Genomic DNA, 19044 nt, shown 5'->3' with positions numbered 1-19044 from the left:
ATGCTCATATCACACAGTACTTCGCTATGGGACTAAAAATATAAAAAATACAAATTCAAAAATATTTCAATTTTTTTTTAATATAAAATTTAATATTTTAAAATTTAAAAACTATTAGGAAAGCCGAAGGTGGAACTGAACTCAGGTCTCCTAGCTGCGAGGCCTGCGAGCTAACCACTCGTTTGGTTAAAAAAATGGTTGAAAATGCAACTGTGCTAATGTTAACATGCTAACACCTAGCATGGTAGAGAAATGTACCGGGAAGGCTAAATGTCCGGAATGAGTTGAGAATTTTAACGTTGGATTGGTTGAGAAATGTGGAAGTAGTTCCAAGCCTTTAGATCAAAGGCATTTTGCGTCCGGATTTTGGATCACCCCCCAGAAAAATCAGTTCTGGCCTTTTTAATAGCATTGCCACGCTGTCTCAGTGTAACGGCGGTTGAGTCCAGCAGTGCTTCTCCTCCTCGGCGTGATTGTTAACGTCCGCCCGCTGCCTCTGCCGCTCCCCTTGAGAAAGTCCCTGGGAGCTCTTTCAGCTTGTTTGTTGACTTTTGGCTGCACAAAGCATTCATTCTCTTCCTGTGACGCACACGTCTGCTCTGCCCTCACGTACGTTCACGTACGCTCCATCAGCGGCACGCTTATCTCGCCGGGAATGATGTTGGCGTCGCCGCATCGTGTCCTGTGACCGGCACACAGATCATACCGTTGTTGTAATGTGCCGGTTGGCTAATACGTGTCCGTCTTCTGCCGTGCACGCTTGCGTGATACCTGCTGAAAGGTCACAGGCCAAATGCCACGCCGTACCGTATGTTACATCAACTTCATTTTACGAAAGACATTCATTTTGGCATAATACTATGGGTTTATTATTGTCAAATTATGACTTTTTTCCCTCATTAGAATGCTCTCAATATTTTGGTTATTCTAACTATTTCTAAAACAAAATAAAACAGTATAGAATACAAACCACCAGGGCGTTTAGGAAGTGAACTTTATTCAAATAAATAGCCACATAAATAAACAATCTTTCTTTAAAGGACATTCTTACACACACACAATCAGTCAAGTAACAAATGAGGAAACAAACGAGAAATACTTCTTATCCAAAAAGATTTATCAAAAAAGGGTCTTGCATCGAGAGTATTTTAGTGTTTCAGTCGCAACAACAAGCTAACGTTAGCAGTAGGAATAAAGTGCAATCCTGCTTTTGCTTCTCGGACACAGCAAGGAGCATTGTGTGTGTGTGTGTGTGTGGGGGGGGGGGGCGCCTTGCACGTTTTTGTTGTTCATATAAAAAGGCACAAGGGTTTGTAGTGAGTGCAAATGTATCAACGCTGCAATATTTCCTATGTGAATTCCCCCCCCCCCCCCCAAAAAAGCTTAATAGTCGGCGGCGCTGATATATTGCTAGCTTATGTGACGGCAACCAGCAGCAACGGCTGCGCTACACTGAGACAGCTCGGTAGTGTTTCACTCATTCTCTTTGGTTGAAATAAAAACGACAATTTGGGGGGGGGGGCATCGAGTACCTGTCACCATCCTATGTCAACCTATTGCAGTAGGGTGGCACTACGTTTCCTCCATCCACTACGCTGGCTCTATCCACTGTGGACGTTATTGCAATAGAAATATTCCACAAGCTTTTATTATAACCTGCCAGCGACATGGTTCGGTCCAAGTTAGAAAATAGTGTTTTTTTAAGGGGAGGGGGGATGTGAATGTTCTGAACTCTTGTTTCCCTGCCAATGTTGTGCAACAAGCAGACAAACGCTGCCCAGAGTAGTTGTGCTTTAGCGAGTAGGTATTGCTTGTTTTTGGCTAAAGCTTCTCATGTGGCCCCTCCATGTTTTTTTCTGCAGCTACCGCCATTGGCTTACGTTAACGAGATTTTTGGACTTTTTGTTCTCATTGAATGAGGTCAATAAATGAGGTTTTTTGGCGGTCTTTCTCGCAGTCTGGGTGGAGCCACACCAAACTGGCCCAGTCATGCTTGCTTTGTCCACTGTGGGCCACCAGGGGGGTCTTCTGTCCTAATACTGGACATCCTGAGGAGGTAGTAGACTACAAAGAGAGGGTATGGATGACGTGCTGCGTGCCAACTTGTGCTTTGCTAGCGAAATGCTACGCTCCTTCAGGTGGAGGCTGATGAGGGGGTCTTTTGAGGTACAAAAAGCAGCATTTGCACAGCTTGCACATGAGTTTCCTTCTAGTAACGGTGTTAATTGCACAGCGCCAGCCACAAGAGGCGAGAAGACACGTGAAGAGTTGTTTTGGTCCTCAATCCAGGACTACAAAAACCAAGGAAAAGATGGTGTCTTTCTGTTTTCATTGAAAGATCATTCAAGTCTATGATTGCATCTCTGCAGAGTTTGGTTATTGCTCTTTTAGCTTCTAGGACGTCCTCCTCCTCTTGTTCTTCATCTTATTATTTGACCATCACACAGCTGCTCAGTGGCTTCTGCATGTCGGCTTCTGCACTGGAGCCCACGCCCCACACGGCAGGCTTGTTGTTGGGGAAGTGTGCAGCACCCGGCTGTTGTAAGCCCACGTGGTGGTGGTGGTGGGGGGGTTGGACATGTGGGCTGATGTGCAGGCGGGCCTCCAGGAGGTAAGCGGCAGAGGCCACCGGTGACAAAGAGGAGGTGGCGCTGATGGCGGTCTCCAGGCCTCGTTGCCAGAGGCCGTGCTGCAGGACCACCGGAGGAGGAGGAGGCAGTGCGTGCTGAGGCTTGGTCTGGAGGAGGCAGGAGGCCTCCATTAACGGGGAGGGAGCGAATACTGAAGTGGGCGGAGGAGAGGACGACGGCTGTTGGGACAGGAACAGCAGGGGATTCTGGGTAGGTCCTGTCTGAGCGGCCTGGCCCTGAGGTTGCTGCGGCTGGTGCTGGATCTGCAGCATCCTAAAAAAACCAAACACGGGTCTCACTCTGGGGACTGTTGTTTTACTGTGGAACCTCTAAAGTCAAACACCAATGAGGTAGCGGCAGCTAAAGGATCACCTCCCCTTTTTTGTTCTTGACTGAAGGCTAAAGAAAAGTGTGATGAGAACCATAGAAAATGAAATAGAACTTTAAATGGCAAATGCTTTGCCTTTAAATAGCAATCAAGTGGTTTGCTTCTTTTTACACTTAACAGGTGAGAATGTAGTGAAAGTCAAAATCAATGTTGCACATGTTTACATTTGTCCTTAAACGTGATTAGCTTCTTTTTACACTTGTATAACAGTTAAGTGTTTTGATAGCTAGCAGAGCTAGCTGGTGTGTTGCGGGACTCACCGCTGCTGATGCAGGACTTCCTCCAGCATAGTGCGATGCTCAGAAAGGGCGGGGCCGAGGGAGCCGCGGCTGCCCCGGTTACAGGACGGGGGCGGAGCCACCTGCCGCGTCAAACCTTTGATCTTGTTCAATCCCAGCAGCCCTTTGGTGCGAGTGTTTTTCCTCAGCTGCTGGCGGAAAGCTTTGAGGCCTGCAGAGAGAGGCATGGGAATGCGTTACACAATCCCATCTTGTGATCCCGCAAGGGGGGGTGGGGGGTGGGGCGGGTCAGACACCAGATCGGGGAGGAAAATCAGGCCGCATTTCACCACGCTTCTCCGGTTCTACCTTGTGTCAGGGAGGTGTCGGAGGCTCGGCGACCTTCCTGGAAGCTGGCGGCGGGAAGGCTCCCCTGGACTTGGGGCAGGAGGTGGGAGGAGAGGGCCAGGGGGCCGCCGGCAGGGAGGAGGGCCCCCTCTTTAGCCCTGCAGGCCAGAGGTGTTGACACGTCGCCCATGGGAGCCTGCGGAGTGGGGGCGGGACTGGAAGAGGACTTCAGACAGCTGTCAGACGAGGCGCCGTCAGAGGGACTGACCACGATACCTGAAAGTAGAAGAAGACGTCAGGATGGAGGAAGAGGAGGATGAACTCCAAACCAAAGAAAGCAATGGACTTCAGGGCTGGTGAACATATCACAGCATATCATATCATTCCCCAGAATATGATCTTCCAGCTGTGTCATGACATCATTGAAGCGTTTGCTTTGGGAAAGTGTGATGATAACCATAGAACAGGTGGCAAATACAAAAAAAAAGCAAAAACATTTTTTTAATATCTCACCGAGCCACGCCTGTTTCTAAATGTTTTCAATCAAAATGTTTTCTTTTATTGTAATATTGAATTAATTATCATGATTAACTACGCCTTTTTCCCATCTTCCTAGTGGTTCCTAGAAAGCACAGTGGACTTCCTTACATGGAGGGTTGCACTGGTGAAAACGGGCAGAGTGGACCTCAGCCAGAGTGTGCCGGCGGGAGGTGTTGGCGGCGGGGGGCAGCAGAGGGCCGAGACTTTGTGCAGCCTCCTCCTCCTCCAGGTCGCGGGGTCGCACCTCCTCGCTGATGCTGGTCTCCAGCAGGCTGTTGGGCGAAATGGAGCGGTTCCACAGCAGTCGGTTGAGGCTGGCCTCCACTGGGAAGACCACACGCTGGAGAAAGAGAGACGTTTTAGGTGGGTAGATGTTCCCCTGAAGCAAGGAGAAACTATTTCTACTACTACTACAACTACTACTATTAATAATACTAAATATATATTATACACGTGTGACATCTTTTAAAAGTGTCATTTCCAAGTCAAGTCAAGTGGTCAATGGTCCAGCTCAGAGTTTTGGAAGTCAGCAAGTGTATCCCATTTGTCATCTCCTGTATTTACCTGGAACAATCCGCCCTGATCGCACTCCATCTCCGAATAGATGGGAGCAGCTTGGGAGTTTTTGGCCGGAATCGAGAATGGCGCCGTTCTGAAGCCATCGCCGGATTTCATGACGATTTGCTGCAAATCGTAGAGTCTTGATAAGCCATTTTATAAGAGAGTACGGCTAAAATGAGCTAGCATGTTACCGCTGACGCTCACCTCGGCTCCGGTGGTGTCGGAGATGCTCCTGGGTCTTTGGTTCCAACTTCCGCATTGTCTGCTCAGCTGCTGGTTCCGATGCTCCTTGACCCGCTCCAGCAGCAGGTAGTAGATGGCCGAGAAGTGATTGTAGCTGCTGCTTTGCAAAGACTGGAGGCAAAACAGTCAGGTTAGCTTTGTCGGGACTGCTGATGCTACTTTCTCGTCTTGACAGTCACGGCCACCTCAATGGTCCTCTGGCGGTCGATCCCCAGGGTGTTCATGATGCTCAGCACGGGTTCGCTGTAGTCCCCCAAGTTGGAGTTGTACTCTGTCAAGGAGTGGCTCAAGGTCTGGTGGGCCGCCGAGGGGTCTGCCAGCATCCAGCGGTGCTGCTTGATCTGGGCCACGGTGATCCTCTTGACCGGGTCCACCACCAACATCTTCCGGATCAGGTTTTCACAGTCTGGAGAGGTTTCTTTGTGAGCTTTTTTACAGGCCGGGATAAGATCTAATCACACTGTGGTGAAATGAATGGCTACCTTGGGACATGAAAAAGGGGATTCTGAAGCGTCCCTCGGTGACTCTCTGTTTGAGTGCGGGAAGGCTGGGCCCGTCGAAGGGAAGCGAGCCGCACACGAGCACATAGAGCACCACGCCGAGGCTCTGAGGAAAATACAGGCATCACGTCAATATGGACCCGAGCACATCCACACACATATTTTTTTTAATAAGAGCTTACCCAAATGTCGAGTTGAGGACCTTCATACTCCTTGCCCTCAAAGACTTCGGGAGCCGCATAAGGGGGGCTGCCACACCATGTCGACAGAGGCTCCCCTGCATTGTAGAAGTTACCGAATCCAAAATCTACAAAATAGACATAGAACATGGATGATGTCACGAGGACTGCCGAGTCAGCCAATGCTCTAAAATGTATCTACTCGGGATCGACCGATATGGTTTTTTTCGGGCCGATGCCGATACCGATTTTTTTCCATCACCCTTAGCCAATGGCCGATTTTGCTTGGGCCGATATTTGTGGCAGATACTGCTTTTGCTCTCTCAATTTACATGAAAAATGACAATGAGAACAAATATTCCAGGTCTCAAGTTGAAATAAATATTTATTGAAATGTAAACACTGAACACGGTAGGATTCAGCTTTCTTAAAAGCACATTTAAACGGCATCATCGACTTTAAAAGGAATAAATATTCAACCATGTGCAAAACATTTCTGCACCAACAGCTCCCTAATTCCAACGGTAGGCACTTTTAAAGATGAAGCATTCAGCAACATTCCTGCTTTTTAGACCACAAACTAAACTATATTTTCAAGCACGTATATTTCATGCGTTTCATATTTCATGCGTTCATGTTTCCTATTTCAAAGCAGGTGGAAATATTTCAACTAAGTTGAATTGTTAGAGGCTAATTAAAAGTTGAAAACTACCCTTGTTGGGATTCACCACTCTTGCGGTGTGGGAGGGGTACCGCGACTGCGTGTGTTGCAGGGTCCTCCGGCAACACTAAGCTGCCTGGTGGATGCCTGTCTGTAAATCATGTGGCGGAAAAATACATCGGCGAACTCACGCATGTATCGGCTGATACCGATTCAAATAAAGGACGCAAATATCGGCCAGCCGATGTATCTGGCGATCCTTAGTACCTACTCAGCTGTTGGTGTGAAAACATGCGATGAGTTGGAACACGACGTCGTGTTGAGCTAGCAGAAACTGACATCACGAAAAGCTCTCTCTCTCCAGCCTTTGCAGGCCAGGCTTCCCGATACTTTTTAGCCACACAGTTCTCTGAGTGCATGGCCCCGCATTACATCATCACTCAGCAATGACTAGCTCACTTGTTCTCCCGCGTGCTGGCGTAACTTCCCACCATGCCACATGCACAGTCAGGGTACACGGCCACTTATCACGGTTAATTAGCGCGCAGACAGCATAAAGTGTCTGGGGATAATCTTCAACAATGTAGCGGAACGTACCGGCCAGTTTGATGTTCATGTTGCCGTCCAGCAGCAGGTTCTCGGTTTTGAGGTCACGGTGGACAATGTGGTGCCGATGGCAGTAGTCCACCGCCGTGAGAATCTGCCAGAACTTGTTCCGCGCTTCGACTTCACTCATGCGGCCGTTTGAGGTCAAGTAATCTGGAATTAAAATAAAAAGATGGTTCAGATGGACTTTCCTAAGAAGTATCTATTGAGGCAATGTCAAACTTAATGTTTTGAGACAATACCAGGGCATAATTGCCTTTTTGCTTCTTATCTTATCCAAAAAAAGTCAATATTTTGAGAAGAATATGTGTTTGGGATAAAAATGATGACTTATAAGCACAATAAAAATCAGACGTGGATGACCACAATTAGGGTTCCAATGCTAAAGTAAGTTGAAGGTCACCCAATTGCAAAACTACAATTATTCCATCAAAATGTTATGTGCTGAAATACATATTGTACACACAAGATTGTAACTAGATGCAAATATAATAATTGTGACCTGTGTTCTGTGCACAAGAAACCTTGAGAAAAACTGCAAACCACCGAGTAACCGTATAACATCCTTGGCGTCTCAGCATTGATACAAGTAGCGGTCACAATAATCGACTCATTTGGCAGTTTGTGTTGAACTGATTGATTCATGGGTTCTTATAGAGTGCACTACTAGGCTCCAACCAGCAGAGGCCCTGTTGAGTCAAGCGCTACTAGTTTGTGGATGTACGTGTTCGTTACCACCAATCCCTGCACCAATCCAAGAAGGAATACGGAATTCTATTTGTCCATATGCTGACATACTCACCAAACATCTCCCCGTTCTTTGCATATTCTGTCACGATGTACAGCATGTCTTTGGTCTCCATGACCTAATACATGAGAAGAACACACGACGAAACCCACCATTAATGGGATGACGGGGGTAAATAAACTCGCTCACTTTCACACAGATCACACAAAATCGGTGCATCGTTGCATCGCTTTCACACCACAATCCAAACATCTGAGAGCTGGTGCCCAACTCCAAAGAGCAAAACTGGCTGAAGAAAAAGGCGGAGGAAAAAAGCTGTCTTTTCCAGGCTTTATGAAAGGAGGCGAGTGAGGTTCTCCGGCTGCAGCCCTTCCGGCCCAGTTCCAAAAGGAGCGCGATGTTGTATTCCGTGAATTTGATTTTGACCCAACAGCGGTTTCGCAGGAGCTGCTCACATGGCCCAGCAATCTCTTTGGCAGCCAGCTGACAACACAAGCCGGAAAGACACCATTCCCAATCTTCCCAGCTGAGAGTGAAAGCTGCGAAACTAACAAGGTTTTCATTTGCCTTGTGTCCAACCACAAGAATGTTAGATCATTCCTGGTGCTTCCGAGCCGCAGGGCAGACGGAGCAGCTCTCAAAGGGGGTGGGGGGCATGTCACCTTGAGGTGCAGCTGACGTCACAGCCCTGGAGAGCCCTCGAGCGCGCGTCTGGTGGTGCAAGGTTAAAGGCCAACGCAAGGTCGGAAAGCGATGGAGACTCGGCAGCGTCAATGAAGTGTGACTCGACAAGAAAATAACATGATGCGTATGTGACACATTTGACAAGGCGGGGCGAAAAACGCTCACTCACCCCTTTCATTTTTCATTGGCATTGTAAATGAGGCCATGAAACAGGATTGGCCCCCTCGGACCACGCTGTGAAACCCATGACTTGTACAAATATGCAGCTTATGTCACTGCTACAGTCATCCACACGTCCAGCTGTCTAACTAGCAAACACAGCGACAAACCACAATAAAGATGTTATGTCATCAGAAGAAAGGGGTCATAGGTTACCAGAGTAACATAGTAATCTTATGCCAAACGTTACATTTTTATACCTGACTGCTGTGCCCCGCCCCGCCCCACCTTTAGCCTTGTTTTAGCTCTGAATGAATGTTTGGATATTGTATTTTAATGCATCTTTTACTCAGTTTTACTCTATTTTTTACTTCTTTTTCTCTACTGTAAAGCGTCTGAGTACTCTGAAAAGCGCTATACAAATAAAATGTATTATTATTATTATTAAATGGTAGTAATCGGCCAGTCACGAGGATACAGTCGGAATATTCTGATTTAAAAAGTCTGAATTTTTAAATTAATTTTAAGAAAAATAAATAATTAAGTCAAAATACTGCGGGAAATATGATAGTCTTGATGTTACAAGCATGACATTGTAATATTACATTACAAGAAAAACTGTTACGAAAAAAGTGTTAATGTTTTAATATAATTAGAATAAAGTAATAACACAATGAGAATAATACTATGAGGGAAAGAGTTGTCATTTTACCCAAAAAGGTGATATTAATGTTACGTAAATAAAACTGTAAATTGTATTTTTTTCAAACTAGATACCTGCCATATTATAGGCATTTGACATTAAATCTTGGTTTATTATATGTATTATCCTTTTTATGGTCATAATTGCTTGACACATTTTCTCCTCCTGTTAAGCCAAGATCATTTATATAGTATATTACTTAAGTTACCTTTCCGCATAAAGGTCTACAAAAGAACACAAACAACTTATCAGTCTATCTGCTGATTAAACAACTGAACACAATTGAGCCATCTTAAAAGTGGAACTTTAAATAATAATCCCCCATGTTGGGTAGCAGGAAAAAAAAGGCCCCAAAAAAGGTAGAACGAAAGTGCAGTTGTTTACCGTTTGCTTGCCAGACGTGTGTCACGCAGGGCCAGCTGAGCCCATTCTCTCTTCTTAATTCTTCAATTTGATTAGCTTAGCGGGAGAGGCCTTCACGTGACGGGCACACACATTGCACTTGGACGCAACGGACGCTAATTGGACTTAACGCTAAGCACCGTTAACCAACGTGATCCCCCTCACCCTTGCCAACCCGTCCACTCAACACAACTATGATGACCGTTATATGAATACATCTACATGTTAGTGATGCATTGTTTCATGCACTCACTGACGACATTGCACCCACTTTGTCTTTAAACACACACACACACACACACACACATGCACGGACACACACACTAGAGGTCAAAGGGGATTGCACTAATGCTACTGGGATCTCTGAATCAGCAGATGATCGCAACTTAAGACACAACATGCTGGGTCGTTAAGGACAAGGTTGTGCAGCGAAACAACTTTTTCACTTTGTCCTATAATAATAATAACAACAACCATGCACACATACATACCTGATAGAGTTTGATGATGTGAGGATGATTGAGCAGCTTCATAATCTGCACTTCCCTGTAGATTTTCTCCAAATTGGACGAATTTAATCGCGTCTTGTCGATGATCTTTATAGCCACCTGAGGATAAAAATGGACATTTTTAAAGAAATCATGCATGTATAACAATAAGAAGGTGGGCGCTGACCTGTGTTTTTGTGACTTTATGTTTGGCCAGTTTGACCACCGCAAAGTTGCCTTTGCCCAGGGTGCGGATGATCTCGTAGAAGCCCACCTGAAGGGGCCTTGCCTGAGGCCCGGGGCTGGGCTGGGGCCCCCGGCTGTTCTCGGACATGATCACCATGGTGCGCCAAAGCAGGAGGATGAGGCGATCGGGCTAAAGTAAATACAAGACAAAGGTACACTGTTATTATTAAGCACCCTCACATTCTATGCACATGATAATATGTCATCACCAAAGGGTATTATTGATCCGGGGCAAGGCTAAAATAATCATAATCATACAAACACAACAACATGTATGCAGCCAGTAAATTAGCAAGGCTATGGAATAGTACCATGAAAGCATGGCACAATGTAATGCAGGAGTCTTGGGCACTGGCTTTGCTAGCTTTCATCACATTGTTACATGACATATGTAACATAGACAAATAGAAAAGGGTAGCACAGATCAAAGTGCTAGTTAGCATAACATGAACAAGAAAAAGGGCACACTTGGAAGCAAAAATGGCACTGAAGTAAACGACATAACACAGTGGCTGCCCATAAAATATGATTTGTTTTCTCCGTAAATCGGCCACATTTTTTGTTGCTGCACAAAATACGTCATTCACCATAAGTCTGGAATAATTGATACATCTGTGATAAAAACAGGAATGTAGTCCACAAATTTTGCATGTTTATGCTTGACTGATCATATGAAGCATTGAGATTTAGCACTCTGTTTGGAGGATAATTGTTTATTTTGGCTTTTTTTCTTAATGTTGTTGTAAATTGTTTCTCTAGGCTGCTAGCGCTAGCCTTACGACCAGGCTAAAGGCTACACCGTGATTCTGATTACACGAGTTGAACCAGGTTACTGTCCATCGCGACCGTGCCATAGGAATATCAGAAAATGTAGCTAGAAGAATACCAGCCACTGTAGCGCCCTCCACAAATGCAGCGCCACACAAGCGCTCATGTGAGGAGGACGGCTGTTTGGCTATGTTTGCTGACAACCCCAAAGCACAGATGTGGCTCATGGATGGCAAATCTCTGCAGGCGGCATCGTACATTTCCGATACGGGTATAGAAACCTGGTACTGATACTGGATCGGATATATTATATATTTAGCGTTTAAACCTGGATTGTGTCTCCTGTTAGCAAAGACCAATTCCTATATCGATTCCTGTTAACTGAACTAATCTAATCACAACAGTTACTTTTATTGCAAATGTTGATTCCCGAAGAAGTCACTGGAAAGTGAGCAGGAGGACTGGGTTGAAAGGTGGGGGGAAACTCTCAAAAGCTGGGAAAATCTGAAACTTTTGAGCAAACAAGATACTGCAATATACAGATAAAAACGATGTCAGCAATTTGCATGAGTAAAAGAGAAACGATACAACTGTCAGAATTTACAGTATTATAGTTGTGTCAATAATATGCTTTGTTGTTTGAACAACCTTTGATTCCCACCATTACATATGTCAAAGTAAAACTGGAAATGGTTGTATTCAAATCATTGCATATACAAGACAGTGAAAAAAGTAAGTGGCACAGATGCTTATTAAAAGCATATTATTGCCTGAGGAAAGTCACACTCGATACCCATCGTGTTTTGTTTGTGTATTTTACTAAAAAGGCTAATAGTTGCAATGGTGCTAAGACTTTAGCACAGCTAATACACAACGATGTGTATTATATTGTATTGAAAGTGGCTAGCATGATTCAACCTCTACACACTTGACGCCACTAGTAACAAAAAGGGAAATTTAAACAAAACAGAAGCCGTACCTTACACAAATCTCCTGTTTTGGTTCCTCTTGGAAGAAGAGTAAAACGAAGGAACCATGACACCGTCGTCGTGTTAAAAAAAAAAAAACACGCACAAAGACAAGCGGGAAAAACTTTCCGTTCTCGCCTGTCTATACGGTGACTCGGCCCGGGACTGTGCTGCGGTGTGTGCCGGTGCTATGCGCCGGAATGCGGCTGTGAGAAAGCTATGACTGGGGGGGAACTCCTCCTTCTATTCCGCCTCCTATTCCTCCTCCCCAGCCCTCCGCCATGACAAATTGATAGGCACCATATTAACGTCACACCAGCGTCAGAGCTGGGAGCTCAGTGCACGGCAAGGCCGGGCACGAGCGCAAGGCGCGTGTTGCCGGGGCAACAGCGCGGCTCGGGCTCCCGGTGACGTCAGTGCAGATGAAGGGGTTGCCGGGAGATGAGCGCGGTGACGTCAGTGGTGGAGATGTGTGACCACGTGATGTTTGAGCGGTAGTGAGAGGAAGCAACTGGTGAGGCTCAGCGGTTGAAGTTGAAGCTTAAATTGCTCTGTCGGTACTGTACAGTTAGTTCAAGATAGTTTTTTGGATGGCTTTTACCTTGGAGATTTGCTATTTTTATTTTTCCATTATAGTTTTTTCACCACGGTTACACACATTTTCATGAATAAAAGACACAATTTGATTAATAATGTATTTTATTAAATTAATAAAATATTCACATGTACGTCTAATGAATTCATTGAAAAAATAATTCACACTAAATGTAAAAATTTAATCGTTTTAGGATATGTCCATTTTTTTAATTAAAAAGATAAAAGGATGTGGGATTCCAAAATATAAATTTTCAAAATTTATCGGGCAAGCATTAGTTATGCTGTTTCAACTACCCTTTGTTGACAGTGCAACATTAAAAATGATACTAATACGTGAAGTCGTGAGTCTTCTTTTTCTTTATTTTTTTCAAGCTTTCCCTCTTGTATGTCTTGAATAACAGCTCTTTTTAAAGAAAAAAATAGAAAAGCAGACCTCCGCCAAGCAGTATAGTTCGCACCATATTGTGATTTACACCATAAATATTAGTCCTTTATTTATGTTACATGCCGCGACCAGTCCAGCGTGTACCCCGCCTCTCGCCCCAAGACAGTTGGAATAGGCTCCAGCACCCCCACGACCCTCATGAGGATAAGCGGTATAGAAAATGAATGAATGTCAGCATGCCAAGTGTTTATACGTATATATGTCTAGCTCTGAAAATGGCTATAATTTGCTATGTTAATGTTAGCATGTTGGCAATGTTAATGTGCTAATGTTAGCATGCTAACACCTAGCATGATAATGCTAAGTCTAAGTGTCAACCTATGAAAATGGATAAGAATACTACAATGCTAATGCTAACATGCTAACACATAGCATGATATTGCTAAGTCTTTATATACTAAGTGTCAACCATGAAAATGGATAAAAATACTACTATGCTAATGTTAACATGCAAAATTTAGCATGCTAACACCTAGCATGACATTTCTACGTGTTTTGTTTTGTCTATCCATGAAAATAGCTAAAAATACTAAAAATACTAGTATGCTAATGTTAGCATGTTAGCAATGGTAATATGCTGATGTCAGCATTAGCACTGACACATGTGGCAGTAGCTGCAGAGTAGTAATAGTAGCAGGGAAGATGAATTTTGGATCACCCCCAAAATTTCATTGGTTCGTCCATATCCCATTTCCGACAATCGCTGAAGATGTAATCCAAATCATTCATCACTTTATTACTTATTTTAGTTATTTTAAACACAGACAAACAGACAACAAAACATAACCTTATGCTGTGCTAATGAAATACATATTTCTCTGTAAAATGTGTCGGTAAAGACGTTTGGTAAAGATATGAAATCATTTACATTTACATTATTGTATTTAAGTTAAGAAAAAATACAGGCGTATATTTATTTACTTATTATTATTTTTTTTTTATATCGAAAAAATAAAATGAACTCAAGCCTACTCATATTGAACCCGTGTTGAAGACTACTTCCTCATTCCAGCGGCGAGCCAGGCCTTGTCTCAGACGCATGCCATCATAAGACACCATCCGCATGGTGTCATCTGGACCATGGATAGCATCGGTATGGATGGAATGTTCCATAAGTGCTGACACATACGTAACAATACACATTCTTGCATTCAAAGTCATGCAAAAGCAGCAAAAAGGAACAGTAGTGCCGAGTTTTTTGGTTGTTTTTTGAAAAATCCAAGTCATTGTACAAAAGGATGCGGTGAGTCACGTTGTTGTTTGCCAGTGGTGTCGTTTCCACCATCATTTAGCCACGTGTACCCGATGCCAGAAAAAAGAAAGCGTACAAAGGGAGGGCATTGAGAGTGGAGATCAGACACTCCTGGCCGTTAATGTGATGGTCTGCAGATGTAATTCAATTCAAATGTCCCGTAGGGAGCTGTTTGTGGATTTCAAGGTCACCATCACATGACATGCTTGTCTGCAAAACAAGATGCATCCCGATAATATGACACTTATAAAATGCCACTTGTTTTGAAAAAGCACATGCAGGAAATAGGTCAAGTGGAACCTCCCTTCCGGATTGTTTGTTTTTACCACAACAAATCATGAAAAATGATCATTGTCGCCATCATAAAACATTGATGAACTGCACAGTACAGGCGTAATAAGAAGTTTAAGAATAAATGATACATTGTGTGCTCACCCTTTGTGGCAGACTTGGAAACCCACTTAGTCCGTAGTCGCTTACAGCCACGTGGGCATGGCCATATTGTACTGAGCAGCCAGGACACAAACACAGAGAGAGAAAACACTTTAAACTCCATTTCCTGTTCTATGGTCATCATCATACGTTTGCGCTTTGCTATCATCACAAAGACACTCCCACCAAAAATTGGAAAATGTATTGAGTTGGAGACATGACATGAAGGTGCTTTGCCAGGGGTGCCCAGTGTGCCGCCCGACACCTTCTAAAAATATAATTGAACAAGAAAATACATTCAACAAACGACAGCAAACATGGAAAAATCAGCAATAATATTGCAATAAAAATATTCTATATTAAATATTACAATAACAAAATAAAATTAATAAATAGTCAAAATAATAATTAAAACAATTATTTAAAAAAATAGAAATATTATTTAATTTTAGTAGCATTAAGTTGAAATATTAAAAAAATACTTTTTTAAAAGTTGTAATTTTATGAGAAACAGACAAAACAAGAAATAAAGTTGTCATTGTTAGATCATTAGCTTGTGGGAAAAGTTGTATAGTTTTTTTCCAAATATTATGGGAATAAAGTCCTAATATTATGATATTCTAAATAGATGTTAAAGGTAAATGAACATTTAAGGTTCATTTGGCCTTCGATGAAGACGTGACACGAAGACATGATGCGGCAACGATGTGGCAACAAGATCAACTTGGTCACTGCTTTTGTGTTTTGCCATGAGACGCCACATTCTCTGAGGGATGCGACCAGGGGTGTCCAAAGTGTGGACCAGGGATTGCAACTGCGACGTTGTAAAAATCGAAATGTAAAAAAACAGCAGTGAAAATGGAGCAAAAAATCTGCAGTAATTTTAGAAGAATAAAGTCAATGTGAAAATCGCTGCGGACGTCATTTGATGAATCTAAAAAGGCTGTGAATCATCCGCAGGCGTCAGTCCAGCAACACGGCTGATGACGCAGATGATGTCAGCGCATCCATGAGCCTCATCTAAACACAAAGACCACCATCTCTCCAGAAGCCACCAAAGCTTTTACCAACACTTAATGTTGCCTTTCATGTTCATTAGATGGAATGGTGGATGACCTCGTGTCCTTTTGGAGTCAACAGCCTTCTGTTTGTTGACAAAGGCCATTCATTCATTCATTCAGGGTTGCGGGGGTGCTGGAGCCTATCCCAGCTGTCTTGGGGCGAGAGGCGGGGTCCACCCTGGACTGGTGGCTAGCCAATCCCAGGGCACATATAGACAAACAACCATTCACACTCACATTCATACCTATGGACAATTTGGAGTGGCCAATTAACCTAGCATGTTTTTGGAATGTGGGAGGAAACCGGAGTACCCGGAGAAAACTCACAGGGAGAACATGCAAACTCCACACAGAGATGGCCGAGGGTGGGATTGAACTCGAGTCTCCTAGCTGTGAGGTCTGCGCGCTAACCACTAGATTAGGGTTTAGGATTTGTCTTAAACTGAGTGACTGAAAGGGCCTTTTAATAAGAAAATAAACTCACCGGTTTCTATATACAGTGGAATAATAATCACCCATATTGTACTGAGCAGCCAGACTTTTCCCATGTTCCAGTAAGTACAATAGTCCTGAAAGGGCCTTTTGAAAAAGGCAGGCTCGTTTCGCCAAAGTCGAAAGATCCAAAAGAAAAAAAACAGCAAAAATGGAGTACCGATAATTATTGGTAATGGTAATGGTAATGGTAATGGTAATGGTAATGGTAATGGTAATGGTAATGGTAATGGTAATGGTAATGGTAATGGTTTCATTTCATTAGAACATGCATCAGATTCCAATTGAGTGCATCCCATAATCAGTTCCCAGTTCCACATGTCCAAAAGGAGTAGGAAGAAGCAAAGCTTATTAAATCCTACCCCTCCATCTGGTACTTTTACAATCACTAACTCTTACATTTGTTCACTTCCTGCTTGCCTAATTTTTGTTGTTGTCCCGTACCAAAGTACTGTGTGATATGAGCATCCAATGCCATAATGTGTACCATAGTGCGTGTCAATATAGTGATATATATAGCACATCATGACTGGTTCAAGACTCTTCATCCTTGGATTTAGCAAACATCAACTGCTTGTATTGTTTCTTGAATTGGCTCATCGTTGTGCATTGTTTGATTTCCTTACTCAATCCATTCCATAGTTTGATTCCACATACTGAAATGCTATGGCTTTTTAACTTTGGATCGATATCAGGAAAATAATTGTGATATCCGTTGATATCAGTATCAGATTTTTTTACCGATCATGAAAAGCAATATTTGAAAACATGCTTTATACAACACATACGTGTTCATTCCACCCCAGGATATATGTCATGTTACACATATCGGTATCGGTACTGGTTGATATCGGTACACTCTGTGATCTTGCGGGTAAAAGTATGGAAAGCCCCGCCCTAAATGGACTGCAGCGTACGTTGAAGGCCGCCATCTATCCAAGCAATTAAACTAACGTTTCTTTGTTTTAGTTGCCATTCATTCTCATTCATTTATTGACTCTTGATGTTTTTCTGCCAAGCTGAATGCAATTAGTCTTAACGACGTGTTGCAAAATCTCTATAACGTTGAGAAACGGAATTCCTGATACCTGGCTGTTATCCGCTTTTATGATCACATTTTATCAGCGCAATAAAGTCTTTTTTTCTGCACAAGAATGCAGCGGCGGTGTGCTATCAGCGTACGGTGTGCTGATATCGGAATCCTGTGGCGTCACTCACTTATCTCGTGATGTAAATACCTGGCTGCGACCCGTGTCTGCACACAAGGCAACACGGAGCCTTTGTGAACGCTTGTGTGCGCACCCCCCCCCCCCCCCCCCACCCCGTCCCCGGAGACGAAAGCCATGTGCGTCATAACATGGATCAGTCTATTATCCTGGACTGGGGGAGGGGGTACCCTGAAGGTGATTTGGAAAAGTAGATGGAACATAATAATGGTGGCGGATATCAATGGCTAAAAAGGCAGGATTAATTCCACCCACATGCTTTGTGTGATGCACGTAGCTTTTTCACAGAATGATGCCGATCATGTTGCACACACGCAACTTTTATTTGGCTTTTTTTCCAAATCAAGGCAAAACTAAACAACATTACGTTGTGTAGGTCTGAAGTCCTGCTGACGCGCTCGCACACAATCTGACCCAACAGGGGATTTATAAAATTGAGCTGCTTATATTGAAATGGATTTAGTATATTGCACAGTGGGGGCAAAAACTGATTAGATCATGTCTAAAAGATGGGGGCTCCAAGAACTGCAGGTTGCAGGGTGGAATTAAAGGTTGCTGCAGTCTTACTGATGTCTGTTGTCTAATGACAGCCAACGTAAGAACTGCACCCGTACTTTGAAAGAGAAGACTTCTCAGTTATGTCGTATCCCTGGGAAGCTGCACTTTTTCCAAAAATATTCTTCAAAAGTTACACCGTGTCATGAACGGCATTACTCAGATGTCATTGGTGTCAGAAGTGGGATTCATTCATTCATTCATTTTCTACCGCTTATCCTCATGAGGGTCGCGGGGGTGCTGGAGCCTATCCCAGCTGTCTTCAGGCAAGAAGATCCACCCTGGACTGGTGGCCAGCCAATCCCAGGGCACATATAGACAAACAACCATTCACACTCACATTCATACCTATGGACAATTTGGAGTGGCTAATTAACCTAGCATGTTTTTGGAATGTGGGAGGAAACCGGAGTACCCGGAGAAAACCCACGCATGCACGGGGAGAACATGCAAACTCCACACAGAGATGGCTGAGGGTGGAATTGAACTCGGGTCTCCTAGTTGTGAGGTCTGCATGCTCTTGGGTAATTGGAATGGGGGGTGGGGGAGTGGCCTGGGAGAGGTAGTGTATTGGGTTGGGTTAAAAAAATATTAATAATAATAATAAAAATAAAAATGAAAAAACAAAAAAAACTTAAACTATATTAGGAAAGCAGGAAGTGAACAAATGTAAGAGTTAGTGATTGTAAAAGTACCAGATGGAGGGGTAGGATTTAATAAGCTTTGCTTCTTCCTACTCCTTTTGGACATGTGGAACTGGGAACTGATTATGGGATGCACTCAATTGGAATCTGATGTATGTTCAAATGAAATTAAACCATTACCATTACCATTACCATTACCATTACCATTACCATTACCATTACCATTACCATTACCATTACCATTACCATTACCATTACCATTACCATTACCATTACCATTACCATAATATAATATATGAA

General features: G+C 43.6%; 1 protein-coding gene across 2 annotated transcripts; it reads right to left on the bottom strand.

Annotated features, from left to right (window-relative positions):
* Positions 1 to 973: 973 nt before the first annotated feature.
* sik1 (salt-inducible kinase 1) lies at positions 974 to 12366 on the bottom strand. Of its 2 annotated transcripts, none has more exons than XM_058082825.1 (14): positions 12057 to 12366; positions 10246 to 10434; positions 10062 to 10178; positions 7677 to 7740; positions 6866 to 7027; positions 5611 to 5735; positions 5411 to 5534; positions 5114 to 5334; positions 4890 to 5039; positions 4689 to 4808; positions 4233 to 4464; positions 3606 to 3860; positions 3279 to 3468; positions 974 to 2903 (listed from the first exon to the last, which is right to left on the bottom strand). In XM_058082825.1, the coding sequence occupies exons 2-14, from the start codon at positions 10399 to 10401 to the stop codon at positions 2429 to 2431; spliced, it is 2391 nt and encodes a 796-aa protein (XP_057938808.1). In that variant the 5' UTR covers positions 10402 to 10434; positions 12057 to 12366; the 3' UTR covers positions 974 to 2428. The 2 variants fall into 2 exon arrangements, with proteins under 2 accessions (XP_057938808.1, XP_057938807.1); XM_058082824.1 differs by having other exon boundaries at positions 975 to 2903; positions 12052 to 12365.
* Between the last annotated feature and the right edge of the window lie 6678 nt (positions 12367 to 19044).

The sequence above is a fragment of the Doryrhamphus excisus genome, chromosome 9 (assembly GCF_030265055.1).
Source record: "Doryrhamphus excisus isolate RoL2022-K1 chromosome 9, RoL_Dexc_1.0, whole genome shotgun sequence".
Lineage (NCBI taxonomy): Eukaryota > Metazoa > Chordata > Actinopteri > Syngnathiformes > Syngnathidae > Doryrhamphus > Doryrhamphus excisus.
Note: the sequence above shows the minus strand (reverse complement) of the source record. Positions and strands in the feature narration are given on the sequence as shown.

Excerpts from the sequence above, each read along its gene's own strand:
- sik1 (XM_058082825.1), bottom strand. The coding sequence starts at position 10,401 with ATGGTGATCATGTCCGAGAACAGCCGGGGGCCCCAGCCCAGCCCCGGG. Across the intron at positions 5,736-6,865 it reads CATGAACATCAAACTGGCCG|ATTTTGGATTCGGTAACTTC; the intron begins GTACGTTCCGCT and ends TCTATTTTGTAG. Across the intron at positions 4,465-4,688 it reads ATCAGGGCGGATTGTTCCAG|CGTGTGGTCTTCCCAGTGGA; the intron begins GTAAATACAGGA and ends CTCTTTCTCCAG.